The 24,170-nt window shown below is 35.6% G+C and overlaps 1 protein-coding gene across 1 annotated transcript; it reads right to left on the bottom strand.

Annotated features, from left to right (window-relative positions):
• Positions 1–302: 302 nt before the first annotated feature.
• Positions 303–22,654, bottom strand: LOC123657018 (acylamino-acid-releasing enzyme-like). Its single transcript, XM_045592620.1, has 15 exons — positions 22,516–22,654; positions 21,884–21,952; positions 21,106–21,317; positions 20,775–20,947; positions 20,367–20,509; positions 18,651–18,788; positions 18,264–18,396; positions 17,255–17,388; positions 15,591–15,807; positions 14,045–14,163; positions 12,500–12,647; positions 11,228–11,359; positions 8,736–9,033; positions 801–1,010; positions 303–583 (listed from the first exon to the last, which is right to left on the bottom strand). Exons 2-15 carry the CDS (start codon positions 21,914–21,916, stop codon positions 481–483), a joined length of 2,193 nt encoding a protein of 730 aa, XP_045448576.1. The 5' UTR covers positions 21,917–21,952; positions 22,516–22,654; the 3' UTR covers positions 303–480.
• Positions 22,655–24,170: the final 1,516 nt, after the last annotated feature.

Below are 24,170 nucleotides of genomic sequence, written 5' to 3'. Positions count from 1 at the left end.
CTCGTAGTGGGGCAACGTGGCTGATTAAGGTACCTTCAACATATATATTGCGATAAAAGCCTATGTCCAGCGAAGGAATGTTATAATTTGAATCAAAACAATTTTAAGATTACTGAATATTTATGTATTTTGTATATTTGTGTAGCGTCATTCACGGGGGTATATGGGGTGTCTTTATTGTGTTTTTTTTTTAAGACAAGCTTTCGGATGTTGCTATTAATTAACTAAAAGGTTTTATATTGTGATTTAATAATAAATAATACAACACTTGAGTAAAAACACTTTTATTTAAAAAACTGTATATAATATTACAAATTATTTTTGATTTGACTTCGTATATAAAATGTTTACGCTTATAAAAATAATATTGTATTGTGTAGCAACACTCGCAATTATCTAGCGCTACAGGTACTGGCAACACTAAAAAAACACTTCCATTGCCTATTCCCTCAAATATTCGCTCATCAGCTCCTTGCACCGCTATGGTTTTATCATTGAAATAAACCAGTCTGCGCCATTGATGAGGTTGTCCATCTCAGCGGGCAAGCTGCTTAGAGCATGGTTGTCTTCATACACGAACATCCTAAATATAATAATTTTATTAAAAGTGTACATACAAGAAGTAAATAAAAATAATGAAATATCCTGCTCAAAATCTGGAGTAGGACGACTAAAAAAGTGCCTTACAGAATATTACAACCAAATAGTTGCTGTGATACGGTCGGCTACGCGTTTAATGTCGTTGCAGGCCGTCTATAGGCTATGGTAACTTATAACTTAAAGTTACAACCTATACTTACTTAACCATGACCCCATTAGCCTTCAATTTCCTGCCATACTCCAAACCCTGGTAGTAAGGCACCCTTTTGTCCTTAGTGCCCAACATGAGGGCGGTGGGCGTGGTCACTTTATGAGCGTGGACTAACGGAGACACTCTACGTAGAGCTAATAGCTTCTCTTCGGTCTCAGGACCGTCTTCTTTGAAGGGCATGCCTGCTTCTACGGAACACCTGACGACATAGAATAATAGCTATAGTAATAATTATTATAAAGAATATCCATTATAAGACACCGTGCGTGTTAAGCTTAGATATACCGGCCTTTAAAGGGGTGGATCGCATTTCTTATGACAATAAAATACGAATAGAATCGTCCTTCTCCTACATGGGGAAAGACGCCTTTGCCCAGTAGTGGGATATTACAGGCTGAAGCGAGAATCGTCCAAACGTGAGCTTCGAATACATTACCACAGTAGGACGGTATGAATAAGCCGAACAACGTATGTTTCCAAAATAGGTGTTAGACCAAATAAATTGATGGCGGAATGAGTTCGTCGTATTCGGTAATCGCTAAATCGTTTGGTCTACCAAAAGATTCAAAAAATTATTCGATAAACCAAATTATTCTTTGTCAGTTCATACGATTCAAACATTTTGAATCGATGACAATCAACTCCTGCCACTTAATCATTTTATTTGGTACCGCTTCCTTTTTAATAACAACAAAATAAATTACTCTTTATTATATTTAATTTAAAGAACTAGATCTAACATGCAAAAATAAATAAAAGCTTAAAATAGGTACACCATAAAAAGATTCACGATTTACACCTCAGTAATTTAAGGGAAAAAACGTACTAATATAATATAAAAAAACGTAGTAACATAATATCATCATCATTAGGCGCCAAAAATGACGTGAACTCATGTGTTTTGCCTATAGTCACCACGCTGGGCAGGCGGGTTGGTGACCGCAGGGTTGGCTTTGTCGCGCCGAAGATGCCCGTCTTCAACCCGTGTATTTCAAAGCCATCAGTGGGTTATCACGCCATCGGTCGGCTTTTTAAGTTCCAAGGTGGTAGTGGAACTGTGTTATCCCTTAGTCGCCTCTTACAACACCCACAGGAAGAGAGGGGCTAGGGGAGAGGTGGCTATATTCTTAATGCCGTAGCCACACAGCGTATATAGCAATAAATATATATAATATATAGCCTATAATAGCCTTCTTAGGTAAATGGACTATCCAACAAAAAAAGTTTTTTTTTTTAATTCGAAGAGGAAGTTTTTAATCTCTCTCTCTCTCTCTCTCTGTGTGTGTGTGTTTGTGTGGGTGTGTGTGTATTTAATTTGATACTCTCAGCTTTATAATATGCATTCAACCTAAAACAGTAATGATAAGTCAGTCAACTCCAAAAAAAACACTAATTTAGGACGTAGTGTCACGTATAAATTTATTTATTTATTGATATTCATTTAAACTAATAGACGCTTAGCACATTTATATTTTAAGCAACTTTATGAAACTTGTTTTGGTCGATTCTAAACTATATTTTTATGGACTAATCGATTGAAAAACAAACCAGAACATTTAATCTTTGTAGGCCAAATTTTATGCGTAAATTTGCCAAATATGAGTTGAAATTGCTTGTTATAATATAACCTGACAATGAAAGACTAAATAGCTTAATAGCTGGTGTCACATTATAGTTTATTCGCGTTAAGAAAATAGTGACTCATCGCTGTCACTGATCTTAGCCACGTCGCTTGACTAATTAAATCGTAGCAAATTATAACGTGTTAAATTGACAGTTTGAAGTAATGCATGCAGACACGGATAAGGAGAGAATGGTTAAAGAGCGGGCTTAAGTTGACAGCGACGAGTCCCTATTTTCTTAACGAGAATAGACTATTGTGTAATCTACTGTTTTTAGCCACAATCACTGTTATAATTTTATAATTACAGGCAATCAATCATTCATTTGAACTTAAATACTCACCCGTCCGGACAGTCACCATAATTAGCCTCACTAGCCAAATCAATCAAGGGATTTCTAAGCACCATAGCTTTGAATAGATCCGTGTAACGTCCAACCAGATGTCCTGCTATAAAACCTCCAAAACTACCTCCGTACAGCAAGAGATCTTGTATTCTCTCTTGCTCTTTTAGAGTAGTTAGAGCGAGATAGCAATCTTTTATTTCATAGTCCCCTATGTTGCCCATAATGCATCGTACGCTTGCGTCTCCGTTACCGATGGATCCACGATAATTTATTCGTAGGGTTGAAAATCCTGAACAATATTTTCTAAATAAAATGCGGCTAATATCGTCAACAAATCTTATTAATAAAAATAAACACGGTTGACACAAGAGAGCCATTAAATTTAATCATATATACATCTTCTAATATATAAAATTCTCGTGTCATGGTGTTAAACATTGAACTCCTCCGAAACGGCTCGACCGATTTTAATAAAATTTTGTGGGCATATCGGGTAGGTCTGAGAATCGGCCAACATCTATTTTTCATACCCCTAAGTTATAGGGGGGGGATTAAGCGGGTTAATAACATAATGGTAAAGAAACGTTGGCGGGGTCAGCTAGTAGTACATAAAATTTCTAACTTGGTTTGACACAAGACGGGGGTTGTAATTTTACAACATTGTTATACATGTATTAATTAGGTGTTTTATTTACGATCTTCAGTGTTAACGTATAAAATATGGCCTATTGTACTTTATATAAAATGGATAATTGGATATCTACTTGTTTGTAGCCATTCTGTTTGTTCATTTGTAGCAGACAACAACTTCTTTGTACATTTAAAATTGAATATTTGACGTTTTTCTATTATAATATAAGTTAGAATAAATGACATTTAAATACTGATTCTTTTATTATTATTTACATCATAAAAATCTAACAGATATCCAATAATTTATTACCGATAATATAAAATTATTTTTAATTATTTTCATTTTACCTTAAATGCTAAGCGTCCATTGTGGAAAAAGTATCGTGATGTTTATAAGTAAAAATCTGTCGTATCAGATCCGATGCGACTGGAGTTGACTCCGTAAGAATGATTACGAAATACATTTATCTCTTTCTTTCAAAGGAAAAACGTCACTTTTAGCGTTATTTCACACGATGTCACTAACATATTTTTAAGTAAAACTTCTTTACGCACGCTTGACTCGAGGAATAAGCTGGTGAATGCGTGACGAGAGCGTTACGAAAAGTGTGATCGGGCGAGGCGAACGGAACTTGAAAGGGAGCTAAAGAAGTTTTATTCAGTCGCGTGATCTAAAGCGGCCTTTTTTTTAAGTAAAACTTCTTTACGCACGCCTTACTTAAGGAATAAGCTGGTGAATGCGTGATGAGAGCGTTACGAAAAGTATGATCGGGCGAGGCGAACGGAAGTCGAGAGGGATATATAAGTTCTATCATTACAGCCTATACAGTCCACTGCTGGACACAGGCCTCCACAAGTTTACGCCAAAAATAACGTGAACTCATGTGTTTTGCCCAAAGTCACCACGCTGGGCAGGCGGGTTGGTGACCGCAGTACTGGTTTTCTCGCACCAAAGACGCTGCTGCCCGTCTTCGGCCTGTGTATTTCAAAGCCAGCAGTTGGATGGTTATCCCGCCATCGGTCGGCTTCCCAAGTTCCAAGATGGTTGCCGAACCTTGTTATCCCTTAGTCGCCTCTTACGACACTCACGGGAAGAGAGGGGGTGGCTAAATTCTTTAGTGCCGTAGCCACACAGCATATATAAGTTAGATGGAACTAAAGAAGTTTTACTTCAGTCGTGTGGTCTAAAGCACACTCGTTTTATATACGAAGGACCTTATATCGTTTCTTAAGGACGCTATCACATTTTTCACTCGCTCAAGTTTAGGTATTTAAATCGCAACACAATAACATTACGCGTACGCACACATTGATACCGCTATCTGCTCGATTTTGTACCGACGTAACTAATCTTAGTACTTGAAAGTATTAATTTTTAATTTTACTGGTATTGATTAATAAATTTAGTTGTAAGTTTAAAGTCGAACTTGGTAACTGTTACTAAGTACCTACTATTCACGGAACCTCTCCCCTACTCTGTTTATGACGATGCTTAAGGCGTCAGGGTGTCTACTACTCGTTCGTCGTACTATACAATAAAATATAATAGATAATAATACGCTTATTTTTATAATTCAAAATCACATACAACTTTAAGTTATATTATTATAGTTTTAACATTATAATAATATAAACATAACATATTTTACGTAAACAATCTATACAAATAAATAAAATTGGAGTGTCCTTTAGTTATATTAAAATACTGCTTTTTACTAAATGCATACGGATGTATACACGGTCCATATACCAAAATAACATTTTTCCAATTTTTGTCTGTCTGTCTGTCGGTATGTTCCGGCTAATCTCTGAAACGGGTGGACCGATTTTGACGGTACTTTCACTGGGATATATCTTATGCAATAAGGAGTAACATAGGCTGCTTCTATTTTAGAAATTTATTTATTTTATAACTCTGCAAACGGAACAATGATGATAATGATGAATGTAAATTTAAAATAAAATAATTTTTAACAAAAAAAAACCGACTTCAAACAGGAAACTTCTTCAATATTATAAAATATTTATTTAATCATTTCTGATTAACTAAATCAAAATACGAATTACTTTGTACTAAGTAAGTTTATTTTTCACTTTTTAGTTTCCTGTTAGAAGTCGATTTTTTTTTTGTTAAAAATTATTTTATTTTACAATTTTTAGTGATGGGTAGACCTAACAAGGATGCTTTTTCTCTTGTGTCGGGGGTCCGGAAACATACACAATACACAAGCACAAACACCCAGATCATGACAAACATCTTATATGGCCAATACAAATGTCTGTCCTGCGCGGAGATTGAACCCACTAATGCCAGCGCAACAGCCAGTGCTGTGACCGCTGCGCTAACGCGTCGACATACTATGAGTAAAGTTCGCTATCAAGTGCACGTAATAACAACCGGGACTGACAGCCTAGCGTGTTCTCCGAGGCTAGGTTGGGAGAACTACAAGGATTAACAACTAGACTGAAAATAAATATTTGTATAAACATAAATATCCACTCCAAGCGGGAATTGAACCCACGACCGTCAGTGTTTAGGCGCCGCCGACGCGGCACATGCATCATTATATCAAAGCGGTCGTCAAACAGCAAAAGGTAACTGCTGTAAATTGTTGAGAAATTCCCTCGAGTGTTTATGGGCTCCATCATCAAACCTGGTCCTGTGACACAGATAACCACACAGCAGGTAATTCCTCGAATATCTTTCGTCTCCATCATCAGACTGTAATGGCACTTGTAACTCATATAGGTGCAAAGTTCTCATCGATAGAAACGAATTAAGTTCAAACAGCAGGTAATTGCTATAAATCGTTAAAGAGTTCCCTCGACTATCTTTTGTCTCCATCATCAGACTGTAATGGCACTTATAACTAATACAGGTGCAAAGTTCTCATCAATAGAAACGAATTAAGATCAAAAAGCAGGTAATTGCTATAAATTGTTGAAGAGTTCCCTCGACTATCTTTCTTCTCCATCATCAATCAGATCGACTCCAGACCTTTATTAAATAGTAGTGCTTTATAGTAAATTTACTAGTCACCCCTACGATTTTTGAAAGTTTCCTTTCGCCATTACTAGTACAACCTTAGCATACATACAGTCATATAAAAGAAATACTGTATATATTTGCGGAACAGTCCATTTTTGCTTGTCCTGCCTCACTAGCTAAGAAATGACTCATGTTTAATTTTAATGTTGAAGTTATCTAGATTTTAACACGAGAGTTTTTTTTTTCTTTATATAAAGCGACGGATTCACGAATTTATATATTTTAACAAAACATAAATGCTTAGATAATGCTATTTCCTTAATGATTTTTTTGAATAAGTACCTATCTATTATAATTGTGTTTGCTGGCAAACGAAAAAAAAAAAACCGACTTCAATTACATCGACAAGTAATATAACGTAAGTAGACTAAATAATTGTGTTTGCTCGCAAACTAAAAAAAAAACGACTTCAATTACATCGACGAGTAATACAACGTATATCGACGAAAAAATAGTCGCGCGTTATCAAAGATTATTCAAAAAGTAGTCATCAGATCTCAATAAAATTTATATGTGACCACATAAAAAACATCAGCTTTCGATTAAATTAAAAAATATTAAAATCGGTACACCCGGTAAAAAGTTATTGCGGATTTTCAAGATTTTCCCTCGATTTCTCTGGGATCCCATCATCAGATCCTAGTTTCCTTATCATAGTACCAAACTAGAAATATTTCCTTTCCAACAAAAAAAGAATTATCAAAATCGGTTCATAAACGAAAAAGTTATCTCCGAACATACATTAAAATATATATATAGGGTCGAATTGAGTAACCTCCTCCTTTTTTTGAAGTCGGTTGAAAGGAAGACAAATTGCAAAGATTACTTATTATTATTGATTATTATATATAAACCAGATGCATAGCAAAGACAATCGATTGTGAAGTATCAATTTCGTCCAAGCACAGTACACACAAAAAACTCATTTTTTACGTAATTATTACTTGCGCTGAAGCGATACAGCCGTGCTTCCATGAGCGCGTTTCGGCGCGGAATGACGAACGACGATGGTTCACTTGTAAAAAATGTATGAAGAAATTTGAGAGCGTTTCTTATTTTTCTCATAAATGGAAATATTATTTATTTTTATATAAAATATCTAGCGCTACGCATAGAGGACTAAATAAGCAACAATTTCTTAGTATATTTATTTTTCTTAGTGCAGTGTATTTAGGCTATAATGGTTCCAATTCAGACCCGTCTTTTTTTAATTTTTTGCGATTTCTGTGATGGTTAAACTGTATTTGTGTGAAAAGTTTGTATGGGGCTATAGAATTTTTATGGTCTCACTCGGAGATGAATATATTATCTTTCATTTGAAACCAAGATATCCTCTCAGGGTGACTCCTAATTAATTAAAATGGTACGTGAAAAACACTGATATTTGTAGAAAAATGTGATAGCGTCCTTAAGGAGTTGACTCTGAAAATAATGACACGTCCTACCTGAGTGACTGACTGATTCATTACTGTTGAGCATAAACTGTTAATGCAATTAATAGAAATATGAGATAATATATATTTAGAGGAGATATAATAATATATATTATAGATATAAATATAGATAATAGCTATTTAGATGAGAAAAGAATTTTGAAATCAAATAGAGTATGCAATTTGGAAATTACACCAAAATTTACATTATTTCAACTTTTGTTTAGAAAACAATGCGTGCATTTCGAGCATTTTTTTTTTTTACTTTTACTGGAAGTAGGCGAAATAAAATTAGGGTTATTTTTTAAAATGTAGTTATTTTGAACTTACTTTTGAAGTAGTGAAGTGTAAAGTCGGTTTAAATTAGACGTTTGATGAAGGACCTGTTTATGGTAGAGGGACTATTTGACGGATGACTATACAAATAGACTTTGACAGCGGGAGGCAGAATAGGCCAGTAGTACCCGTTTCTCCTCAATTATAACAATAAACTGCAATTTTAAGATTAATATATGCGAATAAAAATATCTCATAAATATCGAATTCGATTGTAAAAAAGAATAATGAATCAAAAACTTTTTACCGTCGGATACTGTCATCCGTCAAATAACAATATCCACAACATATGATAAGACGACAACATTATGTATACACAAACATAGAATATTTAAGGAAAGAAACAAAAACATGCATAATTTATAACACATTAGAACTGTCAACAACACAAATCCGAGAGAGAGAGATGTCAAATCTAGACCAACTAACGCAATTTTGTACAAACAAAAACATGCAGTTACTTAATAACCAAACAAAAACATGCACATGTTTATAACAAACTCACCAATCCGCTATATCAGAAGTGTTATACATGGACGTCAAATCTATGACAGGATTTCTCGCAACTGTCGCTCTATAGAAGTCTGAGTATTGCCCACTGAGATGTGTCACTAAGAAACCACCATGAGAACCACCGTATAACACGAGTTTCTTGTCATTTACGGGGAACATATCTAGGGCTTTTTCGGTCGCCAGTTTGCAATCGGCTACGTCGGACGTACCGATACGACTTGGTAGGAAAAATATTGACGAATCCCCCGTTCCAGATGATCCTCGATAGTTGATTAGGAGAGATGAGAAGCCTGTAATAGTTTTTTCATTCTCATGGAATAATTCTTCTAAATAATTGAAGGAATTTAGTGGTTATTGCATCTATAATTGTAACCTTTATAAATTTTAAGACAAAATTGGACATAAACTTTTTTTTTAAACATCATATCAAAAATCGACCGTTCAATCCTGTCATCAACATCAATCAAACCTGCATCTCCGACTGACCGTGTCGGTGATATAGCCAATTAAGCTATGGGACGATGTACCCGTTAGATCGGAATTTTTGATATGATGATTTTATATTCGGTTCTAAGCGATAGTAAAAAAAGTTTATAATTTCATAATGTGTGGGTAACACAAAAATAAAATCGTATAAAAAATAGGACATACTTTCGTATTTTTTTTATTTATGATTAAAATGGTATTTTTTTTTTTTAACAAAATCTAGTGTCAGTATAAAATTGTCGCTTATTTGCCCTATTTTATAATTTTAATTTTAAAATGTTAATAATTTTGGAATTCATGTCGTTAGAAAGATACATACCTACTCTTATGTTAAATATCCTATATAACTATTTTTAAATGTAATTTATAGATGACACGACTAATTCTTATGTTTATGTAGCGACATCTATCGCGCGAAATACGAACGACTACAAACTACGTAATTAGAGAAAACTGACGTATGCTACATCGCGCTATCAGAGTTTTCAAAGTGAATAAGTATATATACAAGATCCCGACAACAACCGTTGGGGGCGTTAGCCCGCCAGACACAACACCCGTCTGGTCGGAGGATCCTCCCTTTGCGATGGCGGACGAGGAACTGAACACCTTGTTTCTCACACATTACCAAACTGGTGATTTCGAGCATGAACATCAGCGCAACCTTCATCGTTATCATCACTTCCTCAAGCTTTCGAGCAGCGAATAGCATCCAGCATCTACTACTTCAGCCAGCCAGCATTTACGGCTACTACGGGTATCCTGACCACCAGCATGCAGCGGACGCGCATTCCTGGTCATCACCCACAGCCTTCTCAGCGACTTTGGCACAGCACACTGCACTTCGGCCGGTCAGCAAAGCAGAGACGCACTTCTCTCCTGGTCGACGCAGCAGCAGCCACTACGCAGCACTGCACCACTCCGACTCACTGGAGCATATGCAGCATCACCGCAGACAGTTCCGACTCACCGTGAACTATGCGGCATCTGGTTCCGACTCACTGGAACATTCCACTGGCCCGGCAAGCATCACAAGATGAATGGACGACTTAACCTGCTATCGACCTCCGGTCTCGGAGGGGAGTGATGTAGCGACATCTATCGCGCGAAATACGAACGACTACAAACTACGTAATTAGAGAAAACTGACGTATGCTACATCGCGCTATCAGAGTTTTCAAAGTGAATAAGTATATATACAAGATCCCGACAACAACCGTTGGGGGCGTTAGCCCGCCAGACACAACACCCGTCTGGTCGGAGGATCCTCCCTTTGCGATGGCGGACGAGGAACTGAACACCTTGTTTCTCACACATCGCCAAATTTACAATGGACACCTAGCATTACAAATTAAAATTAAAAAAAAAAATTGTGTATTAAAATCAATTCGACATTTATTTAAACAGAATTCGTTTTACAAGAAGAGGCCGCCTACTCGTCATAGCCGATTTTAATGATATTTATATTGATGATATTTACATAGAATATTAAATATAATATTAAAAAGAGAGACTTCAAAAAAAAGAGAGGAAAACTCCAGGAGGTCAAGCGCTTTGCAAATATAAGGGTTTTTTTGCGGTATTGATAAAGATAAAAAAATATGGCAGTATAATTCTTACATTATAGCTATTAGAGCTTAATTTGGTAACCTATCTCTATATCTTCTATTTATTAATACGTGAAGCAAAAACGTTTTCCCTCTTTTTATGAAAATTGCGCTTATAGTTTACATACAGTACATTAAATCGATAAAAAAAATATATAACACACTACCACGTATTTGACACACACATGCCTATATACTCTTTCTTTTATTGTTAGTCTGTGTTCAAATTGAGAATAGATTTATAATCTTATAGATGAATATTGTCTTCACTGAATATCAAACATAATAATAATAAATTTATTTATTACAATAGTTTAAAATTTAAATTATTTATGGTCAAATTTCGACCAGAAGGCACCCACTAGTCTCTACAGAACAGCTCTGTACCCACCGATCACGGTGAAGAGGGCGGCCTCCAGCGAGTAGGCGTTGCTGAAGGCGGAGTGCGGCCCGCCGTGCGGCCAGCTCACGAGCGGGCACACGCCGCCCCGCTCCGGGCCCACGTACAGCGCCGTGAACGACGCTACCGAAAACAATAAACGCGACTGTGTTTGCGACCAAACGAAAAAGAAACTGATTTCATTTACATCAACAAGTAATACAACGTAGATAGAAAAAATAATCAAGTTAATGCGAGTTATCAAAGTTTACTCAAACAGTAGTCAAATTTAAATGACAACAAGACAGCTTTCGAATAAAACAAGAATCATCAAAATCGGTACACCCAGTGAAAAGTTATACGGAATAATACAACGTAAGTCGGCGAAAAATTAGTCAAGTAAATACGCATTATTAGATATCACCCCTAAAGTACTTGTCACATCTCAATTAAATTTTAATGACGATTAATGGACCACACTACACGCACCGCCTTTCGATTAAAAAAAAATGTATCGAATTAGGTCCTTAAAAGTTCCGAAGTAGCATACATAAAAAAATCGGTTAAAAGAACAATAACATACCCCATATATATCACAACACATAAACACAACCATAACGGCACGAAAACACATGAAAGGCAAGCAAGAACGAAACAAAAACTTATTTTCTTCTTGACTACGGACTATGTCAACAAGTACTACATACTACTACTAGACTATTGATGACTGCAAAACCCGACCCCCCCCTCCCCTTAAAAAATCTGGCCACCTTACTCACACACACTTAGGAACACAACACTACTTGACAGCAGTGTTAAAAGTCCAGTCCAAGCTCAATATCTGGAGCAGCCCAACTGGGTAATTACTTCAACTTTAGAGAAAATCTTAGCTAAATAATACTGCTTTCAAGCAGTGTTGTGTTCCTGTGGTGAGTAAGGTGACCGGAGCACCTGTGGAGGATTGGGTATAGGGTCGGCAACGCAGTTGCGATGCTTTTGGTGTTCGTCTATAGGCTACGATAACCACTTACCATCATGTGGTCAATAATTCCGACCTCATCGCTTCAGCCTACCGCAGTCCACTACTGGACATAGGCCGTCATCGGCCTGTGTATTTCAAAGTCAGCAATCAGACGGTTATCCCGCCATCGGTCGGCTTTGTAAGTTCCAAGGTGGTAGTGGAACTGTGTTATCCCTTAGTCGCCTCTTACAACACCCGCGGGAAGAAAGGGAGTGGCTATATTCTTTACTGCCTAGCTAATATTATATCCAAGACAAACTCACAGACTTCGTCTTCCGAATTCTCGTGTTTCAAGCTCACGTACTGCACCTTGGCGTTGGCAACAACGCTCGGTACAGAACTTGGAGCACTTATCCTGACCCATTCGATGTTCGTCTCTGACCCCGCAGGAGGCAATTTGGCCACGAACACCTTCAAATTACAATATCAATGTGGTAAAGTAGGATAAATAGGATAATATGTGACGTGTGCTCTATATATCTATTGTCGATTACTTTAGTGAATGATTCAGTCTAACATCCCACTACTGGGCATAGGCCTCATTCTCTACGTAGAAGGATTGGAGCTTAATCCACCACGCTGTATTACGCGGGTTGGGGGATATATTCCCTACTATGGGCAACGAATGCTATCAGGTATCTTTGATAACAAAAGCAACGTGCTCTCCAAGGCGCGGTAGGGAGAATCACAAGCACCGACATCCAAACCAGAAAGGAATATTTGTACAAATAGAAATATCCATCCCGGGTGGGATTCGACATCACGCAGTCGCCGGTGTTTAGACGCACTTAGGCTGGCGCACCACTACACCAGAACAGTGTTATTATTAATCCTAATTTTAGTACCTACTCTCAAAAGCCGTCTTAGGGTCAGGGCAAGCGTCTGATACACAAGGTATCATTTTATACCCAAATTACTATTATAATCTATTTTGAAACATTTGGCGAGAGCAATTTGATGGGACAGGTGTTTATTATCGCTTCAGCCTGTAATATCCCACTGTTGGGAATAGGCCTCTTTCCCCGTGTAGGAGAAGGATCAGAGCTTAATCGACCACGCTGCTCCAATGCGGGTTGGCGGATATATTCCCTACTATGAGTAACGATCGCTATCAGGTGTACATGATAACAACCGGGACCGACGGCTTAACGTGCTCTCCGAAGCACGGTGGGGAGACCCACAAGGACTATATAAACATCCAGACCATGGCAAACACCTGTAGGGCCAATACAAATGTATGTCATGTGCGGGGATCGAACTCGCAACCGCCAGCGCAACCGGCACAATCCATAGCTGTGACCGTTGTGCCAACGCGGCGTCACAGCACAGGTGTTTAGCGTTCAAATAAACTAAATTACCTCATAGCCCTCAAGTTAAAAACAGGAATGAAGTCAAGTTTAAGCTTTTATTGATAATTTACGGGTATACTGGTAATTTTTAATTTAGGTCTACCGGCGTTAAGATCGTCCTTTGAAGTAAAGAACTCGTGTCGATTCAAAAGCATCAATCTTTGGTTTCATTCAGGTGTCGATATACCGGTTTCTAGTTAAAATCCTATGCAAATAAAAAAGATTTAAATATCATAAAGATTAATTTATTCTAATGAGCACGAGAAACTAGTATCGCTGAATTTTTCTGAATTATCTCATACTCCTCGTAAAATTAAATAAGATGGCGTAATTCCGTGCACATTGGAAGAAATTCTTAAGCTAATATGTCTCAAAAAGCAAGATTATACCAACAGTTGGAAATTTATAGGATTTCATATAAAGTGTATTAAGTTAACAATGTGAATATTAAAAATCTACCTGGCCCGGTGTCGTCAAACTGGACCAAGCTGCTAATATAACATCAGACTGTACACTCAGCACGGACGTTGACCCTGGACTCTTCTTATTATTAGATATATCTGTTATATTGCCACTATCTGAAAGGTATAGATTTTTCTATAGACAAGCGCAAAAGATTACTTCTATATTATTTTTAACCGACTTCCAAAAAAGGAGGAGGTTCTCAATTCGACTGTATTTTTTTTTTTTTTTTTTTTTTTTTTTTTTTTATGTATGTTACATCAGAACTTTTGACTCGGTGAAGCGATTTCGACAAATTTTCTTTTAATCGACAGGTGGTGTGTGCCAATTGGTCCCATTTAAATTTATTTGAGATCTAACAACTACTTTTCGAGCTATATCTAATAATGCGTTTTTACTTGACGCTTTTTTCGTCGACCTACATTGTATTATACCGCATAACTTTCTACTGGATGTACGGATTTTAATAATTCTTTTTTTGTTGGAAAGGAGATATCTCAAGTTTAGTACCATGATAAGGAAACTAGGATCTGATGATGGGATCCTAGAGAAATCGAGGGAAACTCTTGAAAATCCGCAATATCTTTTTACTAGGTGTACCGATTTTGATATTTATTTTTTTGTTGGAAAGAAGATATCCCTAGCTTAGTACCATGATAGGGAAACCAGGATCTGATGATGGGATCCCAGAGAAATCTAGGGAACTTCTTGAAAATCCGCAATAACTTTTTATTAGGTGTACCGATTTTAATGATTTTTAATTTAATCGAAAGCCGAAGTTTATTATGTAGTCACATTTAAATTTCATCGAGATCTGATAACTACTTTTTGAGTAATCTTTGATAATGCGTTGTCACTTGACTATTTTTTCGTCGATCTACGTTGTATTACTCGTCGATGTAATTGAAGTCGGTTTATTTTTTCGTTTGCGAGCAAACACAATTATTAAGTGAAAACTTTTTTATTAATATAACATTATTTTTCGCATAGAGCAACATTGGACGAAATTGGAACCATATGAACACACAAACACACACACCCATACACACATAAAACAACACGCGTAATGTCCAGACAGAAAGCGTGATCACAAAGAACCCAAACAAAAGTAAATTTTGTAAGTGTACTTGTCTATTCACATTACTTTAACTGCCTTGTGAATCCTTTTACGTATTTTATTTATATATTAAATTAACCTTCAAATTTATAATTTACAATTATTAATTACTATAGTATTTTCTATTACCTTAAGCTATTTTTCTCTAAAATTACTTTAAATTATACATTCACTAGCAGCGTCGCGCGGTTTCACCGACGTAATTTCCGATCCCGTGGGGATGTCGGTATAAAAAGTAGCACATCACGTACATACACAGCTATCTACGTACAAAGTTTCATTAAAATCTGTCCACTAGTTTTTGTGCGAACGAGTAAAAAACATACATGCATACATCCTCATAAGCATTTATAATATTATTACGATCTCTTTAGGTTTTATGATCTTGGTACAAAAATTATACTGAATTTTATAAAAAATTCTTACCTATATCGACCACATAGCTCCTAATCTCATTTTGCTGTTGGGTACTAAATATTAACCTCTTGCCGTCACTGCTGAAACACTTCGCTGGTAGGTTCTGACAATATATGCCGTAGAAGGTTTCTTCATTCAATATATCCTTCTTAGTTTGGACAATATCAATAACCACTGAAACTTTGTCGCCAACTACACTATCATCTGATTCCAAGATGCTTTTAAACTGAAAATTATTATTATTATTATTATTTCTATAAATGTCTGTTTATCGGCTAATGTGAAAGCTATCTGACAAATGATAATCACTCACTCACTCACTTCAGCCTATCGCAGTCCACTGCTGGACATAGGCCTCCACAAGTTCCTGTCAAAAATGGCGTGTACTCATGTGTTTTGCCCATAATCACCACGCTGGGCAGGCGGGTTGGTGACTGCAGGACCGGCTTTGTCGCACAATGACAAATGATAATATCCAACAGAGAATACAGATAACAACTTATTACGTATTTATCTGTTTCACAATCAAATTTCGTTCTATTTATGGCCAATTTTCATCCGGAACTGAGAATCTGTTATAATTGATTAACTTATGAGCAGGATAAACTTTGTCAACCACCGGTGAAATGGGCTCGTCATAACTATACAAATAGCGCACATCACATCTATACAAATAGCCCACATCACATCTATACAAATAGCCCACATCACATCTATACAAATAGCGCACATCACATCTATACAAATAGCCCACATCACATATATACAAATAGCCCACATCACATCTATACAAATAGCCCACATCACATCTATACAAATAGCCCACATCACATCTATACAAATAGCCCACATCACATCTATACAGATAGCCCACATCACATCTATACAAATAGCCCACATCACATCTATACAGATAGCCCACATCACATCTATACAAATAGCCCACATCACATCTATACAGATAGCCCACATCACATCTATACAGATAGCCCACATCACATCTATACAAATAGCCCACATCACATCTATACAAATAGCCCACATCACATCTATACAAATAGCCTACATCGCATCTATACAAATAGCCCACATCACATCTATACAAATAGCCCACATCACATCTATACAAATAGCCCACATCACATCTATACAAATAGCCCACATCACATCTATACAAATAGCCCACATCACATCTATACAAATAGCCCACATCACATCTATACAGATAGCCCACATCACATCTATACAAATAGCCCACATCACATCTATACAGATAGCCCACATCACATCTATACAAATAGCCCACATCACATCTATACAGATAGCCCACATCACATCTCACATCTATACAGATAGCCCACATCATATCTATACAAATAGCCCACATCACATCTATACAGATAGCCCACATCACATCTATACAAATAGCCCACATCACATCTATACAAATAGCCCACATCACATCTATACAAATAGCCCACATCACATCTATACAAATAGCCCACATCACATCTATACAAATAGCCTACATCACATCTATACAAATAGGCCACATCACATCTATACAGATAGCCCACATCACATCTATACAGATAGCCCACATCACATCTATACAAATAGCCCACATCATATCTATACAAATAGCCCACATCACATCTGTACCGATAACTCACATCGTCAGCAGTGATCCGGAGCAGCTGGTGGCAGGCGTGGTGCGGGCCGCGCGCCGCGCGCTGCAGCCACACCAGCTCGCCGGCCGGGGAGAAGCGCGGAGATCTGACCGCTGCGTTATCTCCACTCAGCTTTACTGTTAGCATTTTAAGGAAATATTATTTATAAACAAATAAACGCCTCACGCACAACGGCCTACGGATTTGCTCCTGTGTCGGCAACCATCTGTCATCAGCCTATGCAAATGTATGCAAAGTGTGTAGATTGAACCCGCAAACGCCAGCGTAACGGCCATAAACTAATGCTGTGACCATTGCACTAACGCGTGGTATACATATAATTCTTATGGCTTTAGTATATAATTGAATGATTAATGGGCATCATCATACAATTATAAAGGTAAAGTAATATTATAAGTATTAGTACTTCTGAGTAGAAAACCTAAAACACCCTTATCTTACCCACTACAGAGCAGAGTATAGATATTTTTTTACCACACTATATAAATTCACAATTTGTTATTAATTTAACTTCTTACCGCCATATTTTTTTAATTTTACGACATTTGTCGTGATCATTAATCGAAATTAAATATAGACTATATTTTAAGTTGGACATAGATACATATATGTGCAAAATTTCATTAAAATCAGACCAGTAGTTTTGGAAAGCCACAGACAAACATCGTGGCACGAGATTTTTTATATATGTAGATAGATAGAGCATGGCGCCTGGAACGATGCCAAAATAGTAGCTTCGCTTTTAATAATAATTACAATTTATTATTTTTTGTTTAATTTTATTTGAATAAAATGATTTTTGATTTAGAATTAATATAACAATGCATTTATCAAAGTTCATATTGTTAATATTGTTCGTTATATTATAACAAATAAGATCATATTATAATTATACTCTATTTCAACTTTCTTCATTTTAAGGTTCCAAAGACACACCCGTGTTAAAGATAAAAATTATAAAAAACATTTTTTTTATAAATAATAAACTTACTAAGTTTTCCAGCAAGCGTATGACAGAATATATATCCAGGGCGATTAGTACAATATATGAGGCCTAGACGTCTAACACCTGATATATCCCAGGCCACTCCCACTACTCCGTCTCCACTGGGGGTAAACCTAACCTGCAACAAAAATAACAATATAATATCAATACAATCATCTTATTCGACAATAAATAATAATGAGCTGCATATGAAATAATTATAAGTATGCAAATCCAAAATACTGCTATTTACACTGTATTTCCAGCAGAAGAGTAAATTACACAAGAAAAACACGGTGGGGTAATTTAATTACAAATGTTGATCTATCTAATATATCACAGTTAAACACGTGTAAAACCAGAAAGCATATTTAGTATTATATAAAGGCATACCTGTCCCGGACACCAGTTGTCCGGAATATTCTCCAAGATGGTGAAACTTTCATCTGCTAGCTTGCAAATAACAACGACACTCTGTTGCTTGCCAGTCAGTTGTTCACCCCAATCCTCTCGGAACAAATGTTCTTCGCCCTACAGTTTAAATTTTATACCATACAGTTATACAGATCACCTGAGAACTAACTTAACCTATCTTGTGCCCTAACTACTGCTTCTATTCGACTATTTTTTGTTTATAACTTAAAAAAATACTTTTTTTAAAATATATACATCCATGTGTGCAATACAACTGTATTCATATGTTACATACAGGCTAAGGCAGAAAAATTAAAGTTCTAAGACAGTCAATTGAACTCGAAGAGATTAAACAAGTCAAACTTATATGTATATAATTCTTACAAATATTTAGCATCATATATAGGCCAATAAAATCAACATTACAGGGATTTATCATCAAAAAACAATGTTAGGTAGAAATTACATTTGAATTATTTTATATACAGCGCCATCTCTTATTGGGTACAAGAATTAAATCAGATATAATACTTGAGGAAGACCCTAAGGGCACTGTGACCCTGGCCCAATAGAGCCGAAATGATACGATCCCGGAGGTGAAGCCCCGGAGAAGAAAGCCCGGGTAAAGAGGGCAACCTCGAGGCCCGTACCCGGACAGACCCTCGGGCCTGTCAGGAAGACCCGCACACAATTGTGGTAGCAAATAGAAATGGCATTTTAATGGCATTTTATTATTTCTATATTTATTCTTTCTTATCTAAAATGAATTTATTCAGCCTATATGAATTTGGGTAGAAATCAGTAAGGGAAACAGGAAGTTGAGTTTTAAATTAACCCCTTCCTGTGGGAATGTATGTACTGATATATTGTTCTGTTATCTTTTACTGGTATTGTGGTCTATAGATAACTTGTGGTTAAAGGAAAAACTGTAATGCTAAGTCAGTACTGCATACTATATTTTTCTAGTTTAATTGGTCTCAAATAATAGTGTTACTTTCTTAATACTCAATACATACATACTACAATGAATGTGGTACCGTTATTCTGAAATAAAGAATATGTTCTGTCTTCTAGCCCATATTATTCTTAATTCGCTACTGATACATGAAAAGATTGCTTGTGAGAATTTTGTACTAATATAATAAAATCATTCATATTATGTTCATGCATTTTTTAAATTCTGTATTATTAATTTATTCTGTAAATTGAAAAATCTAAAAATAATAATTGAAACATGTTAGTTAACCATTGCCTTGTTATTTTTAATAAGGAATCTTTAATAGAAGATTGCAAAAAAAATGACATTAAAAATATAACAGTAGTTTATACTACAGTAGTTAATATATAAATACATATTTTTATTATATACTAAGCTGTGCCCACGACTTTGTCTGCGTGGAATTCAACAAATTAATTTTATTGTTCATTTGCAGTTATAAAAATAAATAAAAAAACTAAAATAAAAGTAGCCTAAGTTACTCGTCTCACTCGTACTTAGTGAAGGTCCCGTCAAAATCAGTCCAGCCGTTTCAGAACAAACAGACAGACAGACAAAAATTATAAAAAATGTTATTTTGGTATATGCACCGTGTATATACATACATATAAATTTAGTTAAAAGCAGTTATTTTATTATATTACCAGACACTGCAATTTTATTTATTTGTATAGATATTGCATAATACATTTGCTTACCGGTATTGGTTTTTTTTCAGAGTCTATATTTTTATCATCCACCGTTTTCCTCTTTATAAAAGGTTCTGATTTTTTCAACTTTTTCTCAGCTATGTACACAATTTGCTTTTCATCAGAAGACCAATCCAAACTACCAAATTCCGCTGAAAATGATAAAAAAATGTACCTGTCTTATTTAAGTTTTTTTTTTACAACATTAACGAAATTCTGAAGACTAAATACATCACTCACAAACAAAACTTATTTTATTCATTAAGTAATATGGATTTTATATTTGAAACAAAATTTATACATTAATAACTGCTTCAAAATTATAATAGTGAGTATTTAAAGTATAATTAAAAAGATAATAATAATAATAAAAGCCCATTATTTGTTGTTTTTAGAAGAAGAAAAAAACATTCATACAATCAGCATACACATCTCCGTGAATGTCCAATGAAGTTAAGTCTATAGAATGTTTCAGTGAAGTCTTAGACCAGACTTCCAGGAAGAATTTCTTCTTGGAACAATCTTTGTCATCTTTTTCTTCTCTGATCACTGCTTTAAAGTTCTCTTTTGGTGAAACAGCAGTAAGCAATCTAGAATGATACATTTTAATGTTTACGTAACTAATACTATGAAATATTAAGAATTGTTAAAATTATGTAATAATTACTACACTAACTACATAAGCTAAAAGCAAGAATTAGGACATAAGAGAGTAAGAAATGAGTATGTAGAGTTACTAAAAACTTACTCATGACTTATATCAACTCCAAAATCACTCTGACTGATAACATTCAATTTATCATCCAAAACATAATCAATCAAATACTGTGTACTTTTTCCTTTGTCCAAATTACGTACAGACCATCTTGATGTTACCCTGTTACCCTTGCTGTTCAATCTACCCCCTACTATTGAGGGTATCTTTGACAATGTTTTATATGCTTTTATAACACTTTCCATCTGAAATATGACATGTTATTAATCATATTTAGTAATTTTTTTTAATAACATTTATTAATTTCTGGTATTTAAGTAGTAGTTATTTATTTTAATAATGATGAGGCACTAATAAAATTATAGTTCATCATTACAGCCTGTACAGTCCACTGCTGGACATAGGCCTCCACAAGTTTACGCCAAAAATAACGTGAACTCATGTGTTTTGCCCATAGTCACCACGCTGGGCAGGCGGGTTGGTGACCGCAGTACTGGCTTTGCCGCACCGAAGACGCTGCTGCCCGTCTTCGGCCTGTGTATTTCAAAGCCAGCAGTTGGATGGTTATCCCGCCATCGGTCGGCTTCTAAGTTCCAAGGTGGTTGTGGAACCTTGTTATCCCTATGTCGCCTCTTACGACACCCACGGGAAGAGAGGGGGTGGCTAAATTCTTTAGTGCCGTAGCCACATAGCACATTTTTTCAGCAAATTATAGTTACCTACCATTAAATAAAATTTATGTTAGAAAATGTTACAGGTTTATTGACATGTAATTAAATTAACTAATAATAAATGTATATTAAAAACTTACATGAGAACTCATTCTCCATATTTCTCCCATCATGAAAAACCTGTTTTACAAGTGTTGTTGATATGCTATCTATGAACACAAATAAATAGCTCTGTTTACATTTGATTGCTGCAAAGAATGTTATCTTTAACAAATAAAGCAACACTGTTATTTAAATATAGTTTTTTAAAGATAATTGCAAATTATAATATTTGTAAAAAATATTAACTATATTGCGTACATGTAACAATAAAAAAAATTGAATTAACTTAATTTTACTCATTTAAAGAACCAATGCGATACGAATCTACTATATATATTAACGCAAATACAAAATTATAATAAAGGTACGTATATATGAGAAAAACAGCTAGCAAGTCATAAAAAGATATATTTTATAATGTTATTAAATACAATTCAGCCTGAAACATCAGGAGAATAAATTATTAAATAGTTACAAAACAATTCATTATAAGTTCTAAAATTAAGGATATATTTGGCTAACTATTATAATGAAAAATATGTTGACTTAATCAAAAAGAAAGCGTATAAGATTATAAAATATATTTAGAATAACTGTAATTTAATTTTGTATGTAAGGAATTATTAGTTACGGTACATATTTAAAAGTAGAAGGCAGTATATATTTTTACCTACGGATGAGTACTATAAGCAGCTGGTCGGCTAATAATGCGTTTTCAGTTTTAATTTTACTTTGTTTAATGAAATGAACTACTTTATTTATACCTACTTCGAGTTATCACTTATCAACATATGATCACGGTCTTTTGACAACCTACTTGTCACTTGTCAGTGTTGTCACTGTACAAAAAAAAATAGTATAATATTAATTATACAATTTATTCTGCTGGAATTGCATTTCTTTGAGCTGTATTCAGTGGCGTAGCTATCATAGGGCCAGTTGGTGCAGTGCACCAGGGCCCCGGAGCTCAGGGGGCCCTCTAACCTCAGCTTTGAAAAAAAAAAATAATAAAAAAAAATAAATTAAAAAAAAAAAATCTTGTGAGCAGGCTCGAGCCTCGAGTCAAGATTTTTTTAAAAAATCTTGTGAGCAGGCTCGAGCCTCGAGTCAAGATTTTTTTTATTTTAATCTCATCTGTATAATAAATATTCTATATTGTCATGTGCGTCGTTGTTTATTTATTCCCTTTTTATTCTATTAAACACATGGATATTCTAATAGAGACGGGGTATGGATTTAGCCTACTAGGGATAAGTTCAACTCACTGCTTCCTATTCTTATTCCTATCAATAATTTTAAAGGCCAATACAAGTTCAAACAACGCGGAAAGAGGGGAGGAGGGCCCGATTCTTTCCCTATGCACCAGGGCCCTTGTCCCCCTAGCTACGCCACTGGCTGTATTGTGTATTGTAGTTAAAAATTATAGAAGAGACCCTGCTGTTTATCTGTCCTTCTGTCTCAGATCTTTGGTACCCCAGTAGATGAACTACTAAGATTTCCAATGTTCATAGAATACAACTGAGCTCCTTAAGCCCTTGTGCGACCTCTTCAATCTCATCATCCACCCAAGGTACCACGCCGGAAGCGGGGTCCAGGAGTGTTACAGAATAATCTGACTATATAGAAACTACGTTTATATGCTGTTTTCAGACGTTGTTATGAATTGTTTCGTACTAGGCCATGCTGTATATATATATATATATATATAATGCTAATGAATATATATAAATGACTATAGAAAATAGAAAATTATAGCTGCTATAGGGATAGACGTTGTTTGGAATAGGCTAGGTCTCTAAATGGCTACAACAACATAAATCACATACATACTTTTCAGCAATTATGCAGGACCCTAAAGATACTCTTTTTAGCCGTTGTTTGTGGCATTTGAATGATACTGGAAAACCTTCAAATCTAACGAGACATAGGCCATAGTGGTTTCATTGTAGCGATGTTATTATCGATGAGCAATGTAAGTACTAAGTTAATAAGTACTGACTACTAAGGTTTACAGTATGTAACGCGGTTTATTTGGCGTGAACTTAGAAAGGCTTATGGCTAACACAATGATAAACAGAGGCTGCAGAGGCAAGCGACGCATATGGAAGACGTATGTGCTGCCAAGAACTAAGGACTTTTGATCACTAGCTATGCCCATATGTTTTGTGCTAGGCAAGTTGCCTAGTGACCACGTTTCTAGCTCAGTCTCAACGCAATTATCACATTTGACAAACTGTACTCACAGAGGCCTTCCCACTGCAACGACGATTTGCACCAAATAATCTAAGTTCCAATTACACAAATTAGAATTACGCTATCATATAT

This window comes from Melitaea cinxia, chromosome 10, assembly GCF_905220565.1.
Source record: "Melitaea cinxia chromosome 10, ilMelCinx1.1, whole genome shotgun sequence".
Lineage (NCBI taxonomy): Eukaryota > Metazoa > Arthropoda > Insecta > Lepidoptera > Nymphalidae > Melitaea > Melitaea cinxia.
The sequence above is the reverse complement of the archived record's forward strand: the minus strand, read 5'-3'. Positions and strand labels throughout refer to the sequence as shown.